Source organism: Stegostoma tigrinum, chromosome 1 (genome assembly GCF_030684315.1).
Source record: "Stegostoma tigrinum isolate sSteTig4 chromosome 1, sSteTig4.hap1, whole genome shotgun sequence".
Lineage (NCBI taxonomy): Eukaryota > Metazoa > Chordata > Chondrichthyes > Orectolobiformes > Stegostomatidae > Stegostoma > Stegostoma tigrinum.
Window position 1 is genome coordinate 38,101,334 of NC_081354.1, and position 20,908 is coordinate 38,122,241.

General features: G+C 40.6%; 1 protein-coding gene across 16 annotated transcripts in view; it reads right to left on the bottom strand.

Annotated features, from left to right (window-relative positions):
- rapgef2b (Rap guanine nucleotide exchange factor 2b) overlaps positions 1-20,908 on the bottom strand; it is a 387,135-nt gene that overhangs the window by 97,617 nt on the left and 268,610 nt on the right. For 15 of the 16 annotated variants that reach the window (XM_048527135.2, XM_048527035.2, XM_048527046.1 and 12 more), the window contains 5 exons: positions 15,947-16,124; positions 11,084-11,220; positions 2,822-2,980; positions 1,259-1,411; positions 954-1,118 (listed from right to left, as the gene is read on the bottom strand). In XM_048527135.2, the coding sequence (XP_048383092.1) occupies positions 954-1,118; positions 1,259-1,411; positions 2,822-2,980; positions 11,084-11,220; positions 15,947-16,124 (792 nt within the window). Of the gene's footprint in view, positions 1-953; positions 1,119-1,258; positions 1,412-2,821; positions 2,981-11,083; positions 11,221-15,946; positions 16,125-18,812; positions 18,932-20,908 lie in introns of those variants that run through there. The other variant, XM_048527125.2, reaches the window with a different exon arrangement.

Here is a 20,908-nt window from a genome sequence, read left to right on the forward strand (position 1 = left end):
TCATTGTGATTAGCATCTTATTCTGGGTCTATGAACTAAATACACGTTTGAATGCACATCACTGGAGCATAAGTCCAGGCCACCAGATTACCAGTCCATTAACATTACCATTATACTACCGGCCTGTGCTGCAACTTTTGTAAGGTCAAGAAACATGAGGGCTAGGGAAGGACTGGTTTGTAAAATTCCTGAAAACTGCTGCCAAATGACTGATAAAATTAATTGATCAATACCAATTCAGAATAAAAGGCAAGACGTTACATGTATGCACTATAAAACGGCTGTCAAATGAGAAACAGTTCAAGTCAAATAAACAGTATTTGGACTTCTTTACCACCTAACAACATCTAAGGTATATTATCAACGAACGTAATTACAAATCAAACTTTCTACTCAAATTTATTTTCATTTATGTTGAAGTCCACTAAGATACTTATTGAACTTTCATTAGCACATTCACTTGTGAATTGCAAGTTGCCAAGTTCAAGTTCCACCCTCAGGGCTTCAACACAAAAAAGTCAAGGCTGACAATTCTGGGCAGTACAAAGGGAGCATCGTATTGTTGGAGGTGTCATCTTTCAGATGAACTGAGGCCCCATTTATTTGCTCATGCAGACGTAAAAGGCCCAATATCAACGTTGCAAAGAAAAGTTATCCCCTGTGTTCTGGCCAATATTTATACATTTATCAACAGATTATCTGGTCATTATCATAATCTGTTTGTGGGAGTGTGTTGAATGCAAATTAGTAGCTCTATTTCCCACAGTACAATAATGACGGTATTTCAAAAAAATACTCAACTATGAGATATCAAGTCGTTGTAAAAAAAACACAAATGCACATCCTTTTTGTTATGAATCGCTGGCAAATGATAAAAATGTATCAGCTAAAGCAAGTTACTTATTATTACACACCCAGAAGACAAATAATGCTTTTTTTTTTCTTTTGGCTACCTTGTCCCTGAGGCTTGGGTCATTAAACCACTCCAGCAATTTCTTCCCAACTTCCATTGGGCTTGATAAGAAGGTTCTGTATGTTAAAAGAAAATCTTCTATGTATGTGGGATCCACCACTGAATGCTCTTCCACCAGGTGCATTGTTAACCGTTCAGCCGTTCCCTAACATAATATAGATAGAACTGATCATTAGATACATGCTAAATAGATCTGTAAAATCAGCTTTTAGACATGATGGGCATAATAAGTATTTTTCTGATGTATTTAATCATTCCTTTACTATCTTCTTTGGTTATAATTACCTTTATGACGATATGCCCTTTCCTGGTTCCAGTGCGATCCAATTCTCGATGTTCTTTTACCATAACAATCTCCCCCTCCTCCTCAACTTTCTGCATATTCTTTTCCACCTGGTTGAGGATTCGACAATAGTCTTGCTGGGCTATGCAGACAAACTGCCACAGATCACAGAAAATGTTACTACTTTAGTCAAACTTATACATGCAATAACACTATTTATACTTATATATATATAGGTTGCGAGGTAATTTGAGCATTCATTTAAATTAGTACAGACGTTATTACATTCCGCTATTCCTCAGTTGCAGCTAGCACATCTGAATGAAATGAAACAAAATTTACTAAATATTAGGAATTTGCAGCAATGTTCATACGCTACAGGTTGGACTTGTTTTACAAGAAGAGCTCAGAATTACTCAGGATTCTCAAGGGAAAACAGGGGATGGAATTACTAAAATGAACTCTTGCAGAATCTCCCAATTTCCACAATGGTCAGTCTGCCCCATCCATAATATTTGAAAGTTCTTACAACAAAATACCCTTAAAGATAAAGACTACATTTCTTCCTAAGTCCTAATAAGATTGAGCGAAAGAAATTACATTTTAAATGACATATAGAATTACAGAATACTACGAGCGACATCTCTACATGGAGAAACTACTTGATATTAAAGCAGTTTTGACATTATTTTTGTCAGAAGAGGCGAGTGTGGCTCAGTGGCTAGCACTGCTGCCTCACAGCACCAGGGACCCAGGTTCGATTCCAGCCTCACTAAAACGTGTGGAACTTGCACACGCACCCTGTGTCTGTGTGGGTTTCCACCAGGTGTTCTGGTATTCTCCTACAGTCCAAAGATGTGCAGGCCAGGTGGACTGGCTGTGCCAAATTGCTCATGGTATCCAGGAATATGTAGGTTAGGTGAATTAGCTATGGAAAAGGTAGGGTTACAGGGAAAAGTGGGGCGTAGGTCCAGGTAGGATGCTGTCTGGAGGGTTGGTGTGGCCTCTATGGGTCAAATGGCCTATTTCCACACTGTCGGGATTCCAAGAAAAGATATTTAATGTGTAAAATTATTAATCTGAAAAGATGCATTCCATACATTTATATATCACTTTGACCACATATACATTTATCTTACCGAAAATTCAAAAAATATACATCTTCATAGATATCCACACAGTCAATCCAGTCAATCACCCGAGGGTGGAATTGAACCCAGGTCCCTGGCACTGTGAGGCAGCAATGCTAACCACTGAGCCACCATGACTCCCCATATCTGGGCAACACAGATGGAATTATTTCCTGTGCAAAGGATTACCTATATATTCTGTGGTGAAATGCAGTCTATTGAAACCACATCGTGACTTGAAAAGTTATTACAACTTTCTGGGCATGCAGTTAACAAAAATCACTACAGGTATCACTGGGATAATACTTTCCTTTTTACTCAGGTGCGGAATCTAATTAGTTCAAAATTTTCATTTAATATTATAAACAGAACTTAAAATTTCAACTTGTTTTTAAAATGAGAAATTCAAATACTGACTAAAACCAACTCAATTACCTGACAGTCATCAGCCTTTGTTTTCATCACTCCCTTCATGTATTCCTTCTCTAAAGTAGGAGAGACACCAAAGCTATTGCCCATGCATAGGATTTCCAGCCTTCCATCTGAATGTGTGACTTCTACAGAACCATTTAAAATGACTGACCAAGAGTCAAGCTAGTACAAAAGAATTCAAAGTATTAAAAATGTTCATATCATTAATAAATTCTGCTAAAAATGAGCATTTCAGATCATTCATTCTTTTAACATTGCAGTTTTGTGATGTAAATTCATTCTCTCTGTTGAAAACTGAATTGGTTTCACAAAAAAAAAATTCTACATTTCAGTATGAATTATTTACTCTCTCAGCTTCAGAATAATGACATATTCAAAGGCTAAAACAACATATATCAAAATCACAGTGGAAAATACTATTAGTCTTGTGGTTTATAGTTAACAAATTTTACACAAACAATTTTGGTTTAGGATCTGTACTGTAGATCAGAGCATACATCTTATCAGCACAATTATTTGAACCCAAAAATCACATGACATGCTATACTTGCATCAGCAATTCTGGAACTTCGACTTATTCTGGTATTTGCAATCTCTACCAGTTTGGTGGTATTTTGTAAGGGTATTTGAGGTAATTATTACTATCAATCGTTCACTGTTTTTGCTTTGTCTTGACCCTAACCAGTATCTATAGATGAGGTATTGTTCTTAGATAGCAAGATGGTCATCTACCATCTTAGATTAAAATCAGTTAGCCCACAAGCGAGGAACCCACAATTTTTCCCAAGCACAAAGAGAATTCATTCTGAGAAAAGTGTGAAATGTTGGAACCATGTGCATTTGTGAACTCAAAGGCTTGGGAAGATGGGGTAGTGGTGAATAGGGAGGTGTTGTAAAGAATTATTGTTCATGTTACATTAGATTACACAGTTTGTGGTTGGATTTTATTTTAGTCATTTTATTTGTTTTTATTTTATTGCATTTTAACAGTAAATATAATTTCATTTGGTTAGGCAAAACTATTAAGACGTTAGGGAGCTTGAACAGATAAACTGCTCCCTTCGAAACTACAGTAGAAGTCCTTGTTTCCACCTAAACACTGGGTGTTTCCTGACTGCTGCTCAATTCCTAGGGAAAACAAATCCCATCTTCAGTGTGAAGATGTCCTCCATTATGTCGTACAGAACTATCACCATGGTAAAATGGGAGAAATTTCAAATAAATCTAGCAAGTCAAGATTGGACGTCCATGAGGTACCATGGGCCATCAATAGCAGCCAGATTGTTCTCAAACATAATCTGCAAAATCACAGCTTGGTGTGTCGCCCGCTCTACCATTACCACCATACCAGTGGACAAACCCTGGTACAAATGAAGAGTGCACGAGGGAACGTCAGCACCAGCACCTGTCATACCTATAAATGAAATATTAGCCTGTGTAACTATGACAAAGCAAAGCAGCAAGTGATAAGAGATCTAATTTCTGCAGTCTCCTGACATGTCCAGTTATAGATAAATAAAAAATTCACTACATGAAGAGGTTACACAAATATCCCCATCCTCAATGATTACAGTACACATCATGGCAGAGCAAAACGTACAGATAAAGCATTGGCAACAATTTTCAACGAGAAATGCCAAATGGATAATCTATCTTGGGCCTCCTCCAGAGTTCCCCAGCATCCAACATACCAGTTTCCAGTCAATTTGATTCACTCCACGTAATGTCAAGAAATGGCTGGAGGCACTGAATACTGAAAGGGCTATGGACCCAGACAACAATCTGGCAATAATGCTGAAAATGGGCACAACAAAACCTGCTGCGTCCCTAGCCAAACTGTTGCAGTACAGCTACAACACTGGCATCTACCTGACAATATAGAAAATTGCCCAGATATGTCCTGTACACAAAAGAAAAGGCAAATCCAACCTGATCAATTTCTGCCTCATCAGTCTACTCTTGATCATCAGTAAAATGATGGGCAGTGTCATCAACAGTGCACTGAAGCAGCACTTGCTTAGCAACAAACCGTCTTCTCACTCTCAGTTTAGGTTCTGTCAGAGCTAGTCAGGTCTTGACTTTATACAGTGTATGTTTATAAACATGAACAAAACAGCCAAATTCAATTTGATTTATTGACTTATTGTATCTAAGTACAGTAAAAGGTTTTGTTTTCAAAGCGGTACAGGCAGATCATAGCAAACAAGAATTCCACAGATGAGGTGAGAGTGACTGCCCTTGAAATTGAAGCTGTATTTCCCTAATAGTGATATTAAGGAGCCAATAGGAAACTTTGATTGTAGTTATCGGAGGTCAACAATCTGACATTTTGCAGGAGTGCCTCAGGGTACTGCCCTAGGCGCAACTGTCTTTTCAGCTGCTTCACGTGTTATGATTCACTTGGGAAACTGCACTGATTCTCATTCCTCATTGCTCCCCAGGGTCACCACAAAAGTTAATGATTTAATCAAGGCACACAAAGTCCCCGATTAGCCTGTCTGATGGAATCAAAATCAACAGAAAATACTGGTCAGTTTCCTACATTTAACTACTGCTTACATTAAATTTTAATTAAAGGTAAATGGCTATGAATTAGCAACATATGACTCTAACCATCTTGTTAAACCCTCCGGGTGTGCACACAAATAAGCAAAAATTCTGGATTTATGGTGGAGGGAAACAAAAAATGAAAAACACAGTTCCCTTTGGTTGCTAAGACTTTCCGGTTTTTTACCTCCTTTCTTCAAGTTCTTTCACTTATTCGCAGGACCCACAAGGCAATTAGTACACTAATTTCAAAATTTCTTAGCTACTCGTTAACAGCAACAGCTTAAAGTAACTGATGGGAGAAAAGTAACTGTCTTTCTTCAGACTTCAGGAACTTTTCTTGCAAGAGAAAAAGAGACAGACTCTCACACAATCTGCCCTTCCAGTAGTCTGAACTCTTCAATGTATCGTTCACTCATCCAAGCTTTCAGCTCCCCGGGAAGCCAAGTTTTCTTCAGAGTGATGTACTTGGCACTCATGACTAGTCACAATTGAATAAACCAATAAGCTACTTGCTGCCAGTCAAATCACATGCTATGAGCACTCCCTGGTGCTATGTCCTTTACAAACATCTCCCCACATTGTTTGCGCAAAAAAAATGACAAAAACCTCACACAATGAATTTCAGTAACTTGCTTTTAAAAAAGTACAGTCCTTCTTTTCAAATCCACGAAGAAAATTTCAATAAATAAGACATACGAATGATTTTCACTCCATCATGGGTGAAAAAGTTCGATCATAAATGCACATTCATGACACCTCAGATAATGAAAATAGACCATATCCAAATATAGCGAGATCTAGACCATATCCAGATTGGGCAGATATGGCCCCAAACAAATGCCACGCAATGACCATCTTCATAAAGAGGGAATCTACACATCAGCCCATGACATTCAATGGTCTTACTATAGTCGATGCCCCAGTTAACATTGTTCTGAAATGCAAATAGCCTAGCCATATAAACAGCCGGTCAGAGGCCAGGATTCAGCAAGGCTTCTTAGATAACACCTTTCAGACCTTGAGCACAATCATCTAGAAGAACAAGGGCAATAGATAGACAGGGATGCCAACAAGTTGCTTTCCAAGTCATTCGTCATTCTGGCTGGGAAACATATTGCCGTTCCACGCTGCTGAATCAAAATCTTGGAACTTTCTCTCTAACAGCATTGCGGATCCATCTCCACCAAATGGGCTTAAACAGAGCAACCAGCAGCACACCTGGTGAAGCCACCAAACAGGACTATTTGCTTGCCAAGTAGCAGAAGCAGCAAATGATAGGCAGAGCTAAGCGATCCCACAACCTAAGATCAGATGTAAGCTCTGCAGTCCTGACACATCCAGACATGAATGGTGGTGGACAATTAAACAATACACTGGAAGAGGTGGCTCAAGAAATATCCCCAATCTCAATGATGGAAGAACCCAACACATCCGTGCAAAAGATAATGCTGAAAGTTTCACAGCAATCTTCAGACAGAAGTGCCAAATGGGCGATCCATCTTGGCCTCTTCAAGTGATCCCCATCATTGCAGATACCAGTCTTCAGCCAATACGATTCACTCCATGTGATATTAAGGAAAGGTCAGAGGCACTGGATACTGTAAAACCTATGGATCTTGACAATAATCTGGCAATAGTACCCATGACTCGTGCTCCAGAACTTTCCAAACCCACCTAACCAAACAATCAGTGATGCCCGGACTAGGTTCCGACAGGGCCACTCAGCTCCTGACCTCATTACACCCTTGGTTCAAACATGCACAAACTAGTTGAATTCCAGAGGTGAGGTGAGAATGACAACCGTTGACTTCAAGGGTGCACTCAATCAAGTTTGGTATCATGGATGGCATCAATGAGCATCGGGGGAGAAACTCTCCTGTGATTAGAATCATACCTGACACATAGGAAGATGGTCGTGGCTGTTGGAGATCAGTCAGCTCAGCTCCAGGACATCTCTGCAAGCGTTGTTCAGGGTAGTATCCTATGCCCAACCATCTTCAGTTGCTTCATCAATGACCTTCACTCCATCATAAGATCAGAAGTGGGGATGTTCACCAACGATTGCACAACATTTAGCACCATTTGCGACTCCTCAGACACTGAAGCAGTCCACATCCAAATGCAACAAGATCCGTACAATATGCAGGCTTGGGCTGAGAAGTGGCAAGTGACATCCACACCACACAGATGGCCCTTGACTTTCAATGGTGCTACCATCACTGAATCCCCCACTATCAACATCCTGGGAGTTATCATTGATCAAAAGCTCAGCTGGACTCACCACATAAACACAGTGGCTACAAGAGCAGGTACACTGGTGGGAGATTTCAATGCCTAATTTCAACGTTTCAATTTCAGTGGCTCGGCAGCAGTACTACTGATTGAGCTGCTCAGGTCCTAAATGACATAGCTGCTAGATTGAGTCTGCGACAGGTGGTGAGGGAACCAACAAGAGGGCAAAACATACTTGACATCATCCTTACTAATCTGTCAGCTCCAGATACATTTGTCCATAACAGTTAGTTATCGATAACAGCGACGACCACACAGCCCTTGTGGATATGAAGTTTTACCTCCACATTGAAAATAACCTCCATCGTGTTGCAGCACTATCACCATGCTAAATATGACAGACTTCAAGCAGATCTAGCAACCCGGGACTAGGCATCCATGAGGTACTGTGGGCCATTAACAGCAGCCAAGTTATACTCCAGCCCAATGTGTAACCTCATCAGTCAGCATAATCCCCACTCAATCATTACCATCAAGCCAGGGGATCAACACTGGTTCAATGGAGAGTGCAGGAGGGTATGCCAGGAGCAGCACCAGGCAAATCTGAAGAAGAGGTGTCAACCTGGAGAAGCCATCAAACAGGACTACATGCAAGCCAAAAAGCATAAGCAGCAAGTGACAGACAGAGCTAAGTGATTCCACAAGCAACAGATCAAATCTAAGTTCTGCATTCCTGCCATATTCAGTTGCGAATGGTGGTGCACGATTAAACAACTCATTGGAGGAGACTCCACAAATACCCCGGCCTCAATGATGGAAGAGCCCAGTGCATCAGTGCGAAAGATAAGGCTGAAGCCTTTGCAGCATTCTTCAGCCAGAAGTACCAAGTGGATGATCCATCTCAGCCTCCTCCAGTGTTCCCAACATTGCAGATACCAGTCTTTAGCCAATTAAATTCACTCCACATGATATCAAGACATTGTCAGAAGCACTGGGTACTTCAAAGGCAATAAGTCCTGACAACATTCCGACAATAGTGCTGAAGGCTTGTGCTCCAGAACTTGCCGTTCCCTTATCCAAACTGCTCCGATGCAGTTACAACACTGGCGTCTACCCGACAACGTGAAAAATCGCCCAAGTATGTCCTGTACACAAAAAGCAGGAAAAATCCAACCTGGCCAATTACTGCCCCCATCAGTCTACTGTCAATCATTAGTAAAGTGATGGAAGGTGTCGTCAACAGTGCTATCAAGCAGCACCTGCTCAATGACGCCCTGACTGCGTTCCACATTGGACACTCAGTTCCTGACCTCATTACACCCTTAGTTCAAACATGGACAAACAGGTTGAATTCCAGAGGTCAAGTGAGAGTGACAGCTCTTGACATCAAGGTTGCACTTGAACAAGTAAGTCATCAAGGAGCCCTACACAACTGGAATTAATGGGTATCAGGGGACCAACTCTTCTGTGATTAGGGTCATACCTGACATCTAGGAAGATGGTCGTGGTTGTTGGAGATCAGTCATCTCAGCCGCAGGATATCTCTTCAGGAGTTCCTCACTGTAGTGTCCTATGCCCAACCACCTTCAGCTGCTTCATTAATGACCTTCCCTGCACCATGAGGTCTGAAGTGGGGATGTTCACCAACAATTTTGTACAATGTTCAGCATCATTCGCAACTCATCAGACACTGAAGCATCTGTGTCCAAAAACAACAGGATCTGGACAATATCCAGGTTTGGGCTGACAAGTGGCAAGTAACATTTGCACCATACAAATGCCAGGCTATGACCATCACAATCTAACAGACAATCTAACCACCATCCCTTGACATTCAATGGTGTTACCATCACCGAATCCCCCACTATCAACAGCCTGGGAGTCATCTTTGATAAGAAGCTCAACTGGACTCACCACATGAACGTAGTGGCTGTAAGAGCAGTCAGAGGCTAGGAATTCTGCAGCAAATAACTCACTTCTTGACACCTGAAAACCTATCCACCATCTCCAAGGTACAAGTCAGGAGCATGATGGAATACTCTCCAATTGCCGGTTGAGAGCAGCCCCAACAACACTCAACAAGCTTGACACCATCCAAGACAAAGCAGTCTGCTAGAGTAATGCCAGGTTCACAAGCATCCATTTCCGCCACAACCGATGCTCAGTAGCAGCAGTGTATATTATCTGCAAGATGCACTGCAGAAATTCACCAAAGATCCTCAGAGAACACCTTCCAAACCCACGGCCACTTCCATCTCATAGCACAAGGGGCAGCAGATATATGGAACACTACCACCATCAAGTTCCCCTCCAAACCACACACCATCTTGACTTGCAAACAGATTACCACTCCTTCATTATTGCTGAGTCAAAATCCTGGAATTTGCTCCCTAATGGCATTGTGAATCAACAGACATCAGGTGGACTGCAGCAGTTCAAGGCGGCGGCTCACCTCCACCTTCTACAGGGCACCTAGAGATGGGCAATAAATGCTGGCCAATCAGCAACGCCCAAATAACGAATAAAAAACAAACTTTGTCTTCAGGTAATTTTCCATAATGCTAATCTTCATAGAACATAACAGCACAGTACAGGCCCTTCGGCCCTCAACGTTGTGCCGACCTGTCATACCAATCTCAAGCTCATCTAACCTACACTATTCCACGTACGTCCATATGCTTATCCAATGACGACTTAAATGTACCCAAAGTTGGCGAATCTACTACTGTTGCAGGCAAAGCGTTCCATTCCTTTACTACTCTTGAGTAAAGAAAATACCTCTAACATCTGTCCTATATCTTTCACCCCTCAATTTGAAGCTATGCCCCCTCATGCTCGCCGTCACCGTCCTAGGAAAAAGGCTCTCCCTTATCCACCCTATCTAACCCTCTGATTATTTTATATGTTTCAATTAAGTCACCTCTCAACCTTCTTCTCTCTAATGAAAACAGCCTCAAGTCCCTCAGCCTTTCCTCATAAGACCTTCCCTCCATACCAGACAACATCCTAGAAAATCTCCTCTGCACCCTTTCCAAAGCTTCCACATCCTTCTTATAATGTGGTGACCAGACTGTACGCAATACTCCAAGTGCGGCCGCACCAGAGTTTTGTACAGCTTCACCATAACCTCTTGGTTCCGGAACTCGATCCCTCTATTAATAAAAGCTAAAACACTGTATGCCTTCTTAACAGCCCTGTCAACCTGGGTGGCAACTTTCAAGGATCTATGTACATGGACACAGAGATCTCTCTGCTCATCTAAATAAGTTAACTCAGAATCTTACCTGGATGTTTCACCTCAGAATCAGCAAAGTTACCATCATTCTGGTGAAAAATAGGGAGACTTCGATTTTTAAGTAAATTGTTTAACCCAAGTCAAATCAAAATAAAAATTTATGTGCATGCAAAATTAATACCTGTCACTGTACACTTGCTGTTCTTACGTCAGTAATCAAAATTCAACAAATTGATTAAAACACACACCTCTTCACCATCATTGAGTACTATAGTACCTGCCCGCTCTACCACTGCAAACACCATCACAGCACATAGTTCTCTTCTGACTGACATGGTCATGTTCGCAAAAGCTGGCAGTTGATGCATGAATTCCAACAATTGTTCTGCACAGGAAAAACAAAAACAGCAAATTAGATTTCTGGAAACAGGAAGCCTCCAACAAATATTTGACAGCTCAACTTGTACACTCCTTTGAGGAATCAGCTCACACAACTAACCTGTTTAAACATCCCAGAATAACAACAGGATAACACCAATTCTCTGCTCCTGAGGATGAAGATTTCATAAACTTAAACATTGTATGTTCATAACTAATAACATTTTTGGCTTTTAAAAATGTTGATGTTAGAAATTTGGACAAAAATTTAAAATTCTTAGTGGTAAAGTGCCTAACTACATTTTGTGTTGCACTTGATTGCACACAGGGGAAGAAAAAAAAATCAAAGGGTTAAGAATTAAAAAGAGATAGACAGCTGAACAGCTGAAAGTCACATTTGGATGAGAAGACTTTTTTTTGATTAGTTAATCCAATGTGGACTTTGCTAACACAATTTATTGCCCATTACAAAATATCCGTGAAAAGGTTGTGAAGAGTCTCTGCAGCAGTCTGTACGAATGTATATGTATAATGCTGTTGGACTTAACTTTTCTGTAGCAGATTCAAACAGAACTTTTTTTTTAAATTAACACATGGAACGAATGCAAGAACCTCCACATCTAGACATGAAGGCAGAGGCTAGCCGTAGTAACTGCTGATCCTTCAGTACAGAAACATCGAAAATAATCATTCAGCATATAGGAAATAATTGGAGTGGAGTGGAGCAGCATAAAGCAACATTTTTTTAAATTCCTCTGTGTGCAATCAAATGCAACATCAACTCATTTAGTTCGGATTTCTGAAGAAGGGTCAGGACCTGAAAGGTCAGCTTCCTGCTCCTCTCATGCTGCCTGGCCTGCTGTGTTCAACCAGATCTACACCTTGTTATCTTACAACAGAGGCTGGGGTTACAAGTGGTCACCCTGGATCTTAAGATTGTGCAGGAAGAGGAGGAATGGGCAACTTCCAGGCAGTGAAGGAGGCCCAAGTAGTTAATAGGAAAATGGGCCTGCACTTGAGGATGTTCTACCATTCAATAATTAAAAATCTAATTGTGCTTTGGATACATTGCAAAAAACTTCCTCCGCCATTCTCTGGGGCAGCAAAGGGCACTCGTGGCCGGCTACCAGGCCCATTGTGGGGCACTTAACAAGGAGGACCGTAAAGTTGAACACTTTTTCTTTACTTTTCAGCCTTTATATTCTATGTTATGTTTCTGTATTTTAAGATGGTAGCAGAGAGCAAAAACACTATATCGCACCTTTTACTGTAGAAACAAACTACACATGACAATAAAAAAAATCAAATCAGATCAAATCAAAACATTCAAACTAATTAGATCACTTATTGAGTAATAGTCTATCACTTTTCAATTATCATCTAGGAAGGCAAAAAATACACCAAGCTTCTCATCACTACTAGCCATTCAACAACACACTTATCCACCTTCTCTTCTCTGCCTTCTCCACCCTCACTAGCAAATAATAATATGAAAATCTTGATTATTTTTTAAAACTAAGATTTAGATCATCTATTGAGTTGCTCTGCTGCTTTCCCTGTTTTTCTTAGGTCATCAATCCTCACATTCTCTCAGGTACTGCCCATTGTCCTAATTATAAATTCAGGTCTCTCTTTTTTCCATCTTACCTCTCATCACATTCTCAAGCTAAGGTGATTAGAGCTATTAGCAGCTCACCATCACCACCTTCTCAAGGGTAATATGCATGATCAACAAACGCTGACCTTGTCATGAACTCCCATATCCTATGAACACATAGAAAATTAATCAACTACATATGATAACTGATAATAGAAGCACGTTTCAGAAGGAAATGTGATGAAATTCTGCAATGCACTGGCAAGATCAGACATGGAGTCATTTACTTTTGAGCCGCCAAGAAACAGATAGCCATTCAAATATTGGACAGAATGCAGACAAACACTTTTGATTCTGGATGTCCAGTGCCTTGGTTAAGAGAAAAAGATTAGAGAAATGTGGCTCCTTGAATACTGAAAGAAATTATTAAACACATGAACTTATGGAAGTGAAATTGACAGCAGAGAAGACATAATTCCTTTAAAATAAAGCAACAGGTCATGGTCTCAAGCTAGCAAAAATAGTTAGGACCATATCAGGAAGATGGTCTTCAAATCAAGAGTGGGTAATACATAGAATGATTTCTCAAGTAGCAAATGAAAATGAAAATCTTGGAACTGTTTAAGAAAGCAACTGGCTGCCTTAATGAGGGAAGACTTTGAGGTACTTTTAGATAGAGAAAATAGCTTCTTTTATCTGTAATCATCCCATGAAAGACCACTTAGGCCACATACAATATGCCAACTAGCTTCTTAGAAAGTCATACATCAGTTGCACCTCTTCAGGGGGAAAATGGAAACAGGCAAATAAATTTAAATTTACCAAAAAAAGGGTTCACTTTCTGTCTCTACTGCTAGAAAAGCTAATTATTTGGGAATGGTAAGAACAAGAACAAAGATCAAAGAAAATTACAGTACAGGAAGAGGCCCTTCGGCCCTCCATGCCTGAACCAACATGCTGCCTATCACAACTAAAACCCTCTACCCTTCCGGGGAGCACATCCCACTATTCCGCATCCTAATCATATTTTTGTCAGGACGCCCTTTACAAGTCACTAATGTATTTGCTTCCACTAAATCCTCCAGCAGTCAGTTCCAGGCACCCACCACCCTCTACGCAAAAACCTTGCCTCATATGTCACGTTTAAACCTTGTCCCTCGCACCTTAAACCCATGGGCCCTGGTAACTGACTCTTCCACCTTGGGAAAAAGCTTCTGATTGTCTAGTCTGTCCATGCCCTTCATAATCTTGTACACCTCTATCAGTTTCCCCCTTCAACCTCTGCCGTTCCAGCGAGAACAACCTAAGTTTCTCCAACTTCTCCACATAGCTAATGCCATGCATATCAGGCAACGTCCTGGTAAATCTTTTCTGTACCCTCTCCAAAGCCACCACATCCTTCTGGTAGTGTGGCAACCAGAACTGAACACAATATCCTGATGCAGAATAACTAAGGTTCTGTAAAGCTGCAACATTACCTGCCAATTTTTAAATTCAATGCCCCAGCCAATGAAGGCAAGCATGCCACACGCTTTGTTGACTATCTTTTCCACCTGTGTTGCCACTTTCAGTGGTGTGTGTACCTGCGTATCTAGATCCCTCTACCTATCAGTACTCTTAAGGGTTCTGCCATTTACTGTATATTTTCTATCTGGATTAGACCTTCCAAAATGCATTACGTCCCATTTTTCTGGATTAAATTCCATCTGCCATCTCTCTGCCCAAGTCATCAACCGATCTGTATCCAGCTATATTCCTTTGACAGTCCTCACCTCTAGCCGCAACTCCACCAACCTTTGTGTCATTGGCAAACTTACTAATCAAACCAGTTACATTCTCCTCCAAATCATGTATATATTGTATATATAACAAACAGCAAAGATCCCAACACTGATCCCCAAGGAACACCACTAGTCACATCCATCCATTCAGAAATGCACCCTACCACTGCTACTGTCTGTCTTCTATGACTGAACCAGTTTTTTACCCATCTTGCAAGCTCATCTTACCCCATTCGACTTTACCTTCTGTATCAGCCTGCCATGAGGGACCTTGTCAAAGGCCTTACTGAAATCCATGTAGTCAATATCCACTGCCCTACCCTAATCAATTATCTTCGTCACTTCCTCAAAATACTCAACCAAGTTAGTGAGACGCTATCTCCCCTTCACAAAACCATGTTGTCTCTCGCTAACATGCCCATTGATTTCCAGGTGGGAGTAAATCCTATCTCAAAGAATCCTCTCCAAACACTGCGACTACACCCTTCCTGTTCCTGAGCTCTACCTACATTGCCTCCAAGGTGTCCTCTTGTGGTACAGCTGTGATATTCTCCTTAACAAGTAGTGTAACTCCCCCACCCTTTTTATATTTCCCCCTATCCTGCCTGAAACATCTGTATCTTGGAACATTAAGCTGCCAATCCCGTCTCTCCCTTAACCAAGTCTCTGTAATTGCAACAACATTATAGTTCCAAGTTTAATCCAAGCTCTAAGTTCATCTGCCTTACCTATTACACTTCTTGCATTGAAACTGATGCACTTCAGTACACCAGATCTGCTTGGATCAGCAAACACACCCTGCCTGCTCTTCCTCTGAGTCTTACTGGCCCCTATTCTCTAGTTCTCTTCCAGTCCATTCACCTTTGCATTGGTTCCCACTCCCCTGCCAAGCTAGTTTAAACACTGAATGACACCAACAAACCTCCCAGCCAGAATTTTTGTGCCTTTCCAGTTTAGATGCAACACACTCTTCTTGTACAGGTCCCACCTGTCCTGGAAGAGGGCCCAACGGCCCAGGTATCCGAAACCCTCCCTCCTACACCATCTGTTTAGCCAGTGTTGAGCTGTAATTTCCTTCTATTTCTAGCCTCACTAGCACATGGCACAGGCACTGAGATTACAATCTTGGAGTTCCTGCTTTTTAACTTAAAGGAGGACAGAGAAAGTGAAACTAAATGCATAACTCTTCAGAGGCTCAGCATAAGTGCAATGAACTGAATGCTGCCTTCTGTGATCTGAAATGTAATGCTATATTCAGGATTTTACTTTCACAGCAAAAATTGAGATATAGCCTCAAATTACCGTCAAAAATGTAACTGTTATTTTCCAACTTTAGATCTTGTTGCCCAACTTACCAATATCATCATCTGTTCTATCTATGGGATCTTTCTCCAGACAGTCTCTCACAATGTCCCTGCTCATCAGTGGATCTGATGCTCTCTCAATGTCCTCCTCATCATCATCATCTTCAGAGTCTACTGCAGTTTCGGGCAGGCCACTTAGGTCCATATCCCCAGCTTCACTCTCAGTAGCCTTTAAGATAAAAGGCAAACATGATCACCATTAGCAATAATAGCAACACATGAGCAGAAAAGTACTGGATTTGATGAATATGATATTTTTTAAAAATCCAAAATTTTGTCCTTTCTCTATATCCATAAATGCCATTACTCTGCAAGTATTTAATCCTTTCAACCAGCTGGATTGATTTTCCATTGATGGCATTTTGTAGTTGTGTCTTCCAAATTCTCAAAACCTGGATTGTGGCGCTTTGCCTAAATTCAACTAAATTTTTGCACACATTTGAGATTCTGTACCTGGATTCTCATACAAAAGAAGCTGCCATCTGCTATCAATCTATTGATTTTTAAAATTATTTATTATTTTAAAATCAACCTGTTCAGCTTGAAGCAGGTGGGGCCTAAATCTAGGTCTCCTGGCTTTTCGTCACAATTAGATCATTTTAAAATAATCTCCAGGAAATATAAAACAGGTCTTCCTGGGCTCTCATTTTATATATACTCTTCATCTAGATATCTTCACAGAAAACTCCAAGATCATAAAAACGCCAAGCATTGAAAGTTAGATTAGAAATAAATTAAAGTACTTATTATAAAAAATGCATGCCAAATATAGCCTGCTGAACTCACTTATTTTCTTTGATACCATTTACTAGCTTTCTACTAAACTGTTGTGTAACCTCAGTGACATGAACATTGGAAACCCTACCATCATTGGTATGAAGAGGACAGCAGTTCTTGTGATCTGTTTGTCAGACTGGAATAACATTCTCAACTTATAACAAAGCAAGCTTAACCAATAATGTGCAACTCCAACAGGATTCGCGATTTTTGAAGTGATTTGAATGAACATTTCAAGGATTTCATCAACAGTTTTCTATTTCCAGTGTCAACAAAATTTAAATTAAACACGAACACTCTAGCCACCTGGCGAAAACTGTACAGATCCATATACTTTTTGTCTGCTTGGCCACTGGCACATTTCCCAGGTTTCCTTACTTCTTTCTGGTTAGTAGCGACAGGAGTTATAGCGATTTTGCAGCATGAGAGAGCGCCAGCTTGTGAATTTGTCTTTAGACACAGTGTCACTTTTTCTGTTTTATTCAAGTCTGCATATATCTAGCAAGTGAACAGGCTGGACAAGCACAGGTGAGTAATGCTAGCACAATGCACACAATGGGATGCTTAATTCCAGGGACATGGCTTCAAATCCCACATTGACGGAAGTAATGATACTTCCGTCAACATTATAAGAACTTGTTTTTACTTTTCTTAAAATTTTAACAGTTTGCTGGGAGAATTGTATCAATCAGTCACACGCAGACATCTTGTACTCACTACTATAAAACAATATTGCATAAATTAATTGTCGTGATTGCAGGAAATTTAATATTCTTGTTTTTGTCTGAATGAGTACATAATCAAAAGCCTAGTAACGTGTCTTTCTTTCAGCCATATTCAAGTTTTATACTACCAATCCATTTGAATTTTCAACACTTCTGACATCCTGGCAACCTTAGACACTTTAAAAATGAATTCCTGTGTAGTTCACATCATCTACTGCCTGTCCTAGTTGGATATAATGCTGCAGGGTCACTGACATAGTGACTAAAGCTTTATATTATTAATAATGCAAGAACACTATCCTTACATCAATGGAGTAAGCCATCAAGAATTCAGTTTCATGATTTATTCAAGCTTGCCACATTCTGGAAATCCATCAGCCACCAACAGAAATTTCTACAGTGCATTATTACATCTCAATAAAGCTAATAACTCAATTAAACACATAAATAACATGACGTTCATATCCCAAATATTTACTTCAATTTATTCTCACTTTCCTCACAACAAAAGCGACTGCTCGATTTGCAGATGCCTCCATACTACACATGACACCAGTCTCACAGCAATACAGTTGACTCTTAACCGCACGCTGGACAATGAGGGCCAAAAAAAATGCTGACCGAAACAGGGATGTCCAAACTGCATGGGAAGAACAAAAAAGAAGTGGTTTCTTTATCATACTTAAAATGCAATTCATGCTTCTCATTTCTTTAGTTATTCATGTGATGACGGCATTATTGGCTAAGCTGTATATCACCCTTTCCTAACTATCCTTGAGAGGGCAGTGGTGAACAGCCTTCTTAAATTGTTGCAAGCTTTGGTGCACGGACATCATATTGCTGTTGAGAAGGTAATTCCAGGATCTTGATCCTGCAATACGGAAGGAGCAGTGATGCAGCTTTAAGTTAGGGTCAAGGGTGTCTTCAAGGAGAACATGCTGGTAGTGGCATTCCCATGCATCTAATGCCCTCACACTCTTCCAGACATTAGAGGTCATAGGTTTTGAAGGTGGTGCATTGCTGCAGTACATCTTGTAGCCGACCGACACGGAGGCCTGGTAGGCTGTATCAGAATTAGAATTATCTTTAATGAATACAGTGAAAAGTTTGCAAGTCACTACTTACGGTACCATCTCAGGTACAATTTCCTAGGTACTTCTTGGGAATATAGAGAAGTTTAAAAAAATCCAGCATTGCAGATTTATGAATAAGTTATAAAATGGAGAAAAAATGCACACAGAAACTTTCTTCCAACCCAGTCTATGTTGACATCTAGCCTCCTGTCCATACAGGGCCTTGATCCAGACTAGCTTCACCTCAGGATTCACAAGGCCAAGAGATTGCTCTGTTATTACCTCGAGACCATGCCAGGCCGAAAGACGACCAAGTTCGGCTGCTGGAAGAATGCCAAATCAGACCAAGAAATCGCCATGCTTTGCTGAAAGGCCACCTCGTCCAGTCTGTGCTGAGGCTGGGGTTTCTGCGGCCGAGAAGCCCAAGGTCAAGAAGAGAGAAGAGGAGAAAAAAAACGAGACAAATGAAGAAGAAAAACAAAAAGAAAAAAAAAATGAATAGATGGAGAGGACAAGCTCCAGTTGAAGTGTCCTACTCCGCCGCAATCTTGTGGATCAAATAAAAAGGCCTAGCCTGGACAGTCTAACAAACACAGGGCCTAGAAGTTCTTATTCACGCAGTTTCTGTGAAGTGTCTCCACTCCTTTCTCCTGACCATGTTCCCACACAACGGTTCCATTCCCCCCACTGGGGTTGTGCACTGAAAATCAAGTTCTGCTTTTCCTGAAATCATCACTAAAGTTAAAAATATTATCAAAATGCACAAAGTCTCAAATTTGTTTAATGGATAGAATCAGATTGACAGAAAACTCTGGCCAAGTTCCTATACTTAATAAAAATGAGCATTTGTTACAAATGAGTAAATGTTAAATCACAAATAAATGGCTATAAACTACCAACATAAAGTTATCCAGGTTAAAAACTCTCATCTTCCAAAATTCCCCTACATACACAAGCAAACAAAATAAAAATGAGTTTACTGGTAGTGGGAGAAAAACTGGGAACTACAGTTCAATAGCACCAGTTCACAGGGTTTGCTGAGATGATCCTTTTGCTTTTCAGGACTTTCTACTCTTGAAGCACTTTTCTCCAGGTGTTTTCCATTTCTTCAAAGGAGGCACAGGTGATTAGTACACAAACTGTAAAGTCTCTTAGTTACTGGTAAAAGCCACAGCTTACAGCAATCAGTGGGAGAAAGTAACTGGCTCTCTTCAGAGTTCAGGTATGTTTACTGTGGACAGACAAGACTTCTCAATGCATCGTTTGCACGCACAAGTCGTTCAGGTACCCAGAGATGGTGTCATACTGACTTTTGACATCCACAACCCAGCCGATTCTCATTTTGAGTACACAATCCGGTATCAGGCTGACTCCTCTTAATACCCTCCCCCACCGCTCACAAAGTAACAGTGTAAGCACATTTTAGAATGAGATTCAGTAACCTGCTTTTCAAAAAAAGGTAACAATTCCTTTCTCAGCCCTTTGTTGTAAAACCAATCTGCTCCCAAGTCCGTCCACGATCAAAAATGAAGTAAAATGAAATGATGTAGCCTTTACGATCGGGTGCCAATCAAGTGAGCTGACTTCACCACAGTATTGTTGAAGCAGCAATAATTCAGGCAACTGGACAGTATTCCACGACATTTTTGACTCCCGTCTTATTGATGGCGATCAGACTTTGGGGAAACTCAAGTCAAGCTATACTCCATGGAATTCCTACACTCTGACTTTCTCTCGTAGTCAGAGAAGTTTGACTGGTCCAGTTCTGTTTCTGGCCAATGCTAAGCCCATGTGCTGTAAGTGTTGTTGCTGTACTGAAACAACTTGGTGAGGACATGGCTACTTCTGGGTATAAGCCTTCAGCACTACAGCCAGAATGCTGTCAATGCCCATGCATTGTCTTTGCAGTATCAGCTATTTCTTGAAATCACTTGGAGTGCTTACATAATGTAATTACGAGTCGTACAACATGGAAACAGACCATTCAGTCCAACTTGTCCACGTGAACCAAGCTTCCCAAACTAAACTAGTCCCATTTGCTTGCATTTGATCAGGTCCTTCTACACCTTTCCTATTCATGCACCCTTCAATTTTTTTTTAAAATGTAATTATACTTGCTTCTACCACTTCCTCTACGGTTCATTCCTCACACAAACCAAACTGCCAAGTCAACTGGACTGGATGGGAATCATCTGAGGATGCTGAAGGATGGTAGGATGAAAACTGAGAAAGTATCAGTCAATAGTCATCAAATTCCTGAGATAAGGAGTTATTATGAGTAACTGCAGAACTACAAATCTTGACTGAACCCTGGAACTACTGGCCAGACCCTTTAGCTTTGGTGATAGCAAATAATTTAAGAATGATAATCATGGCTC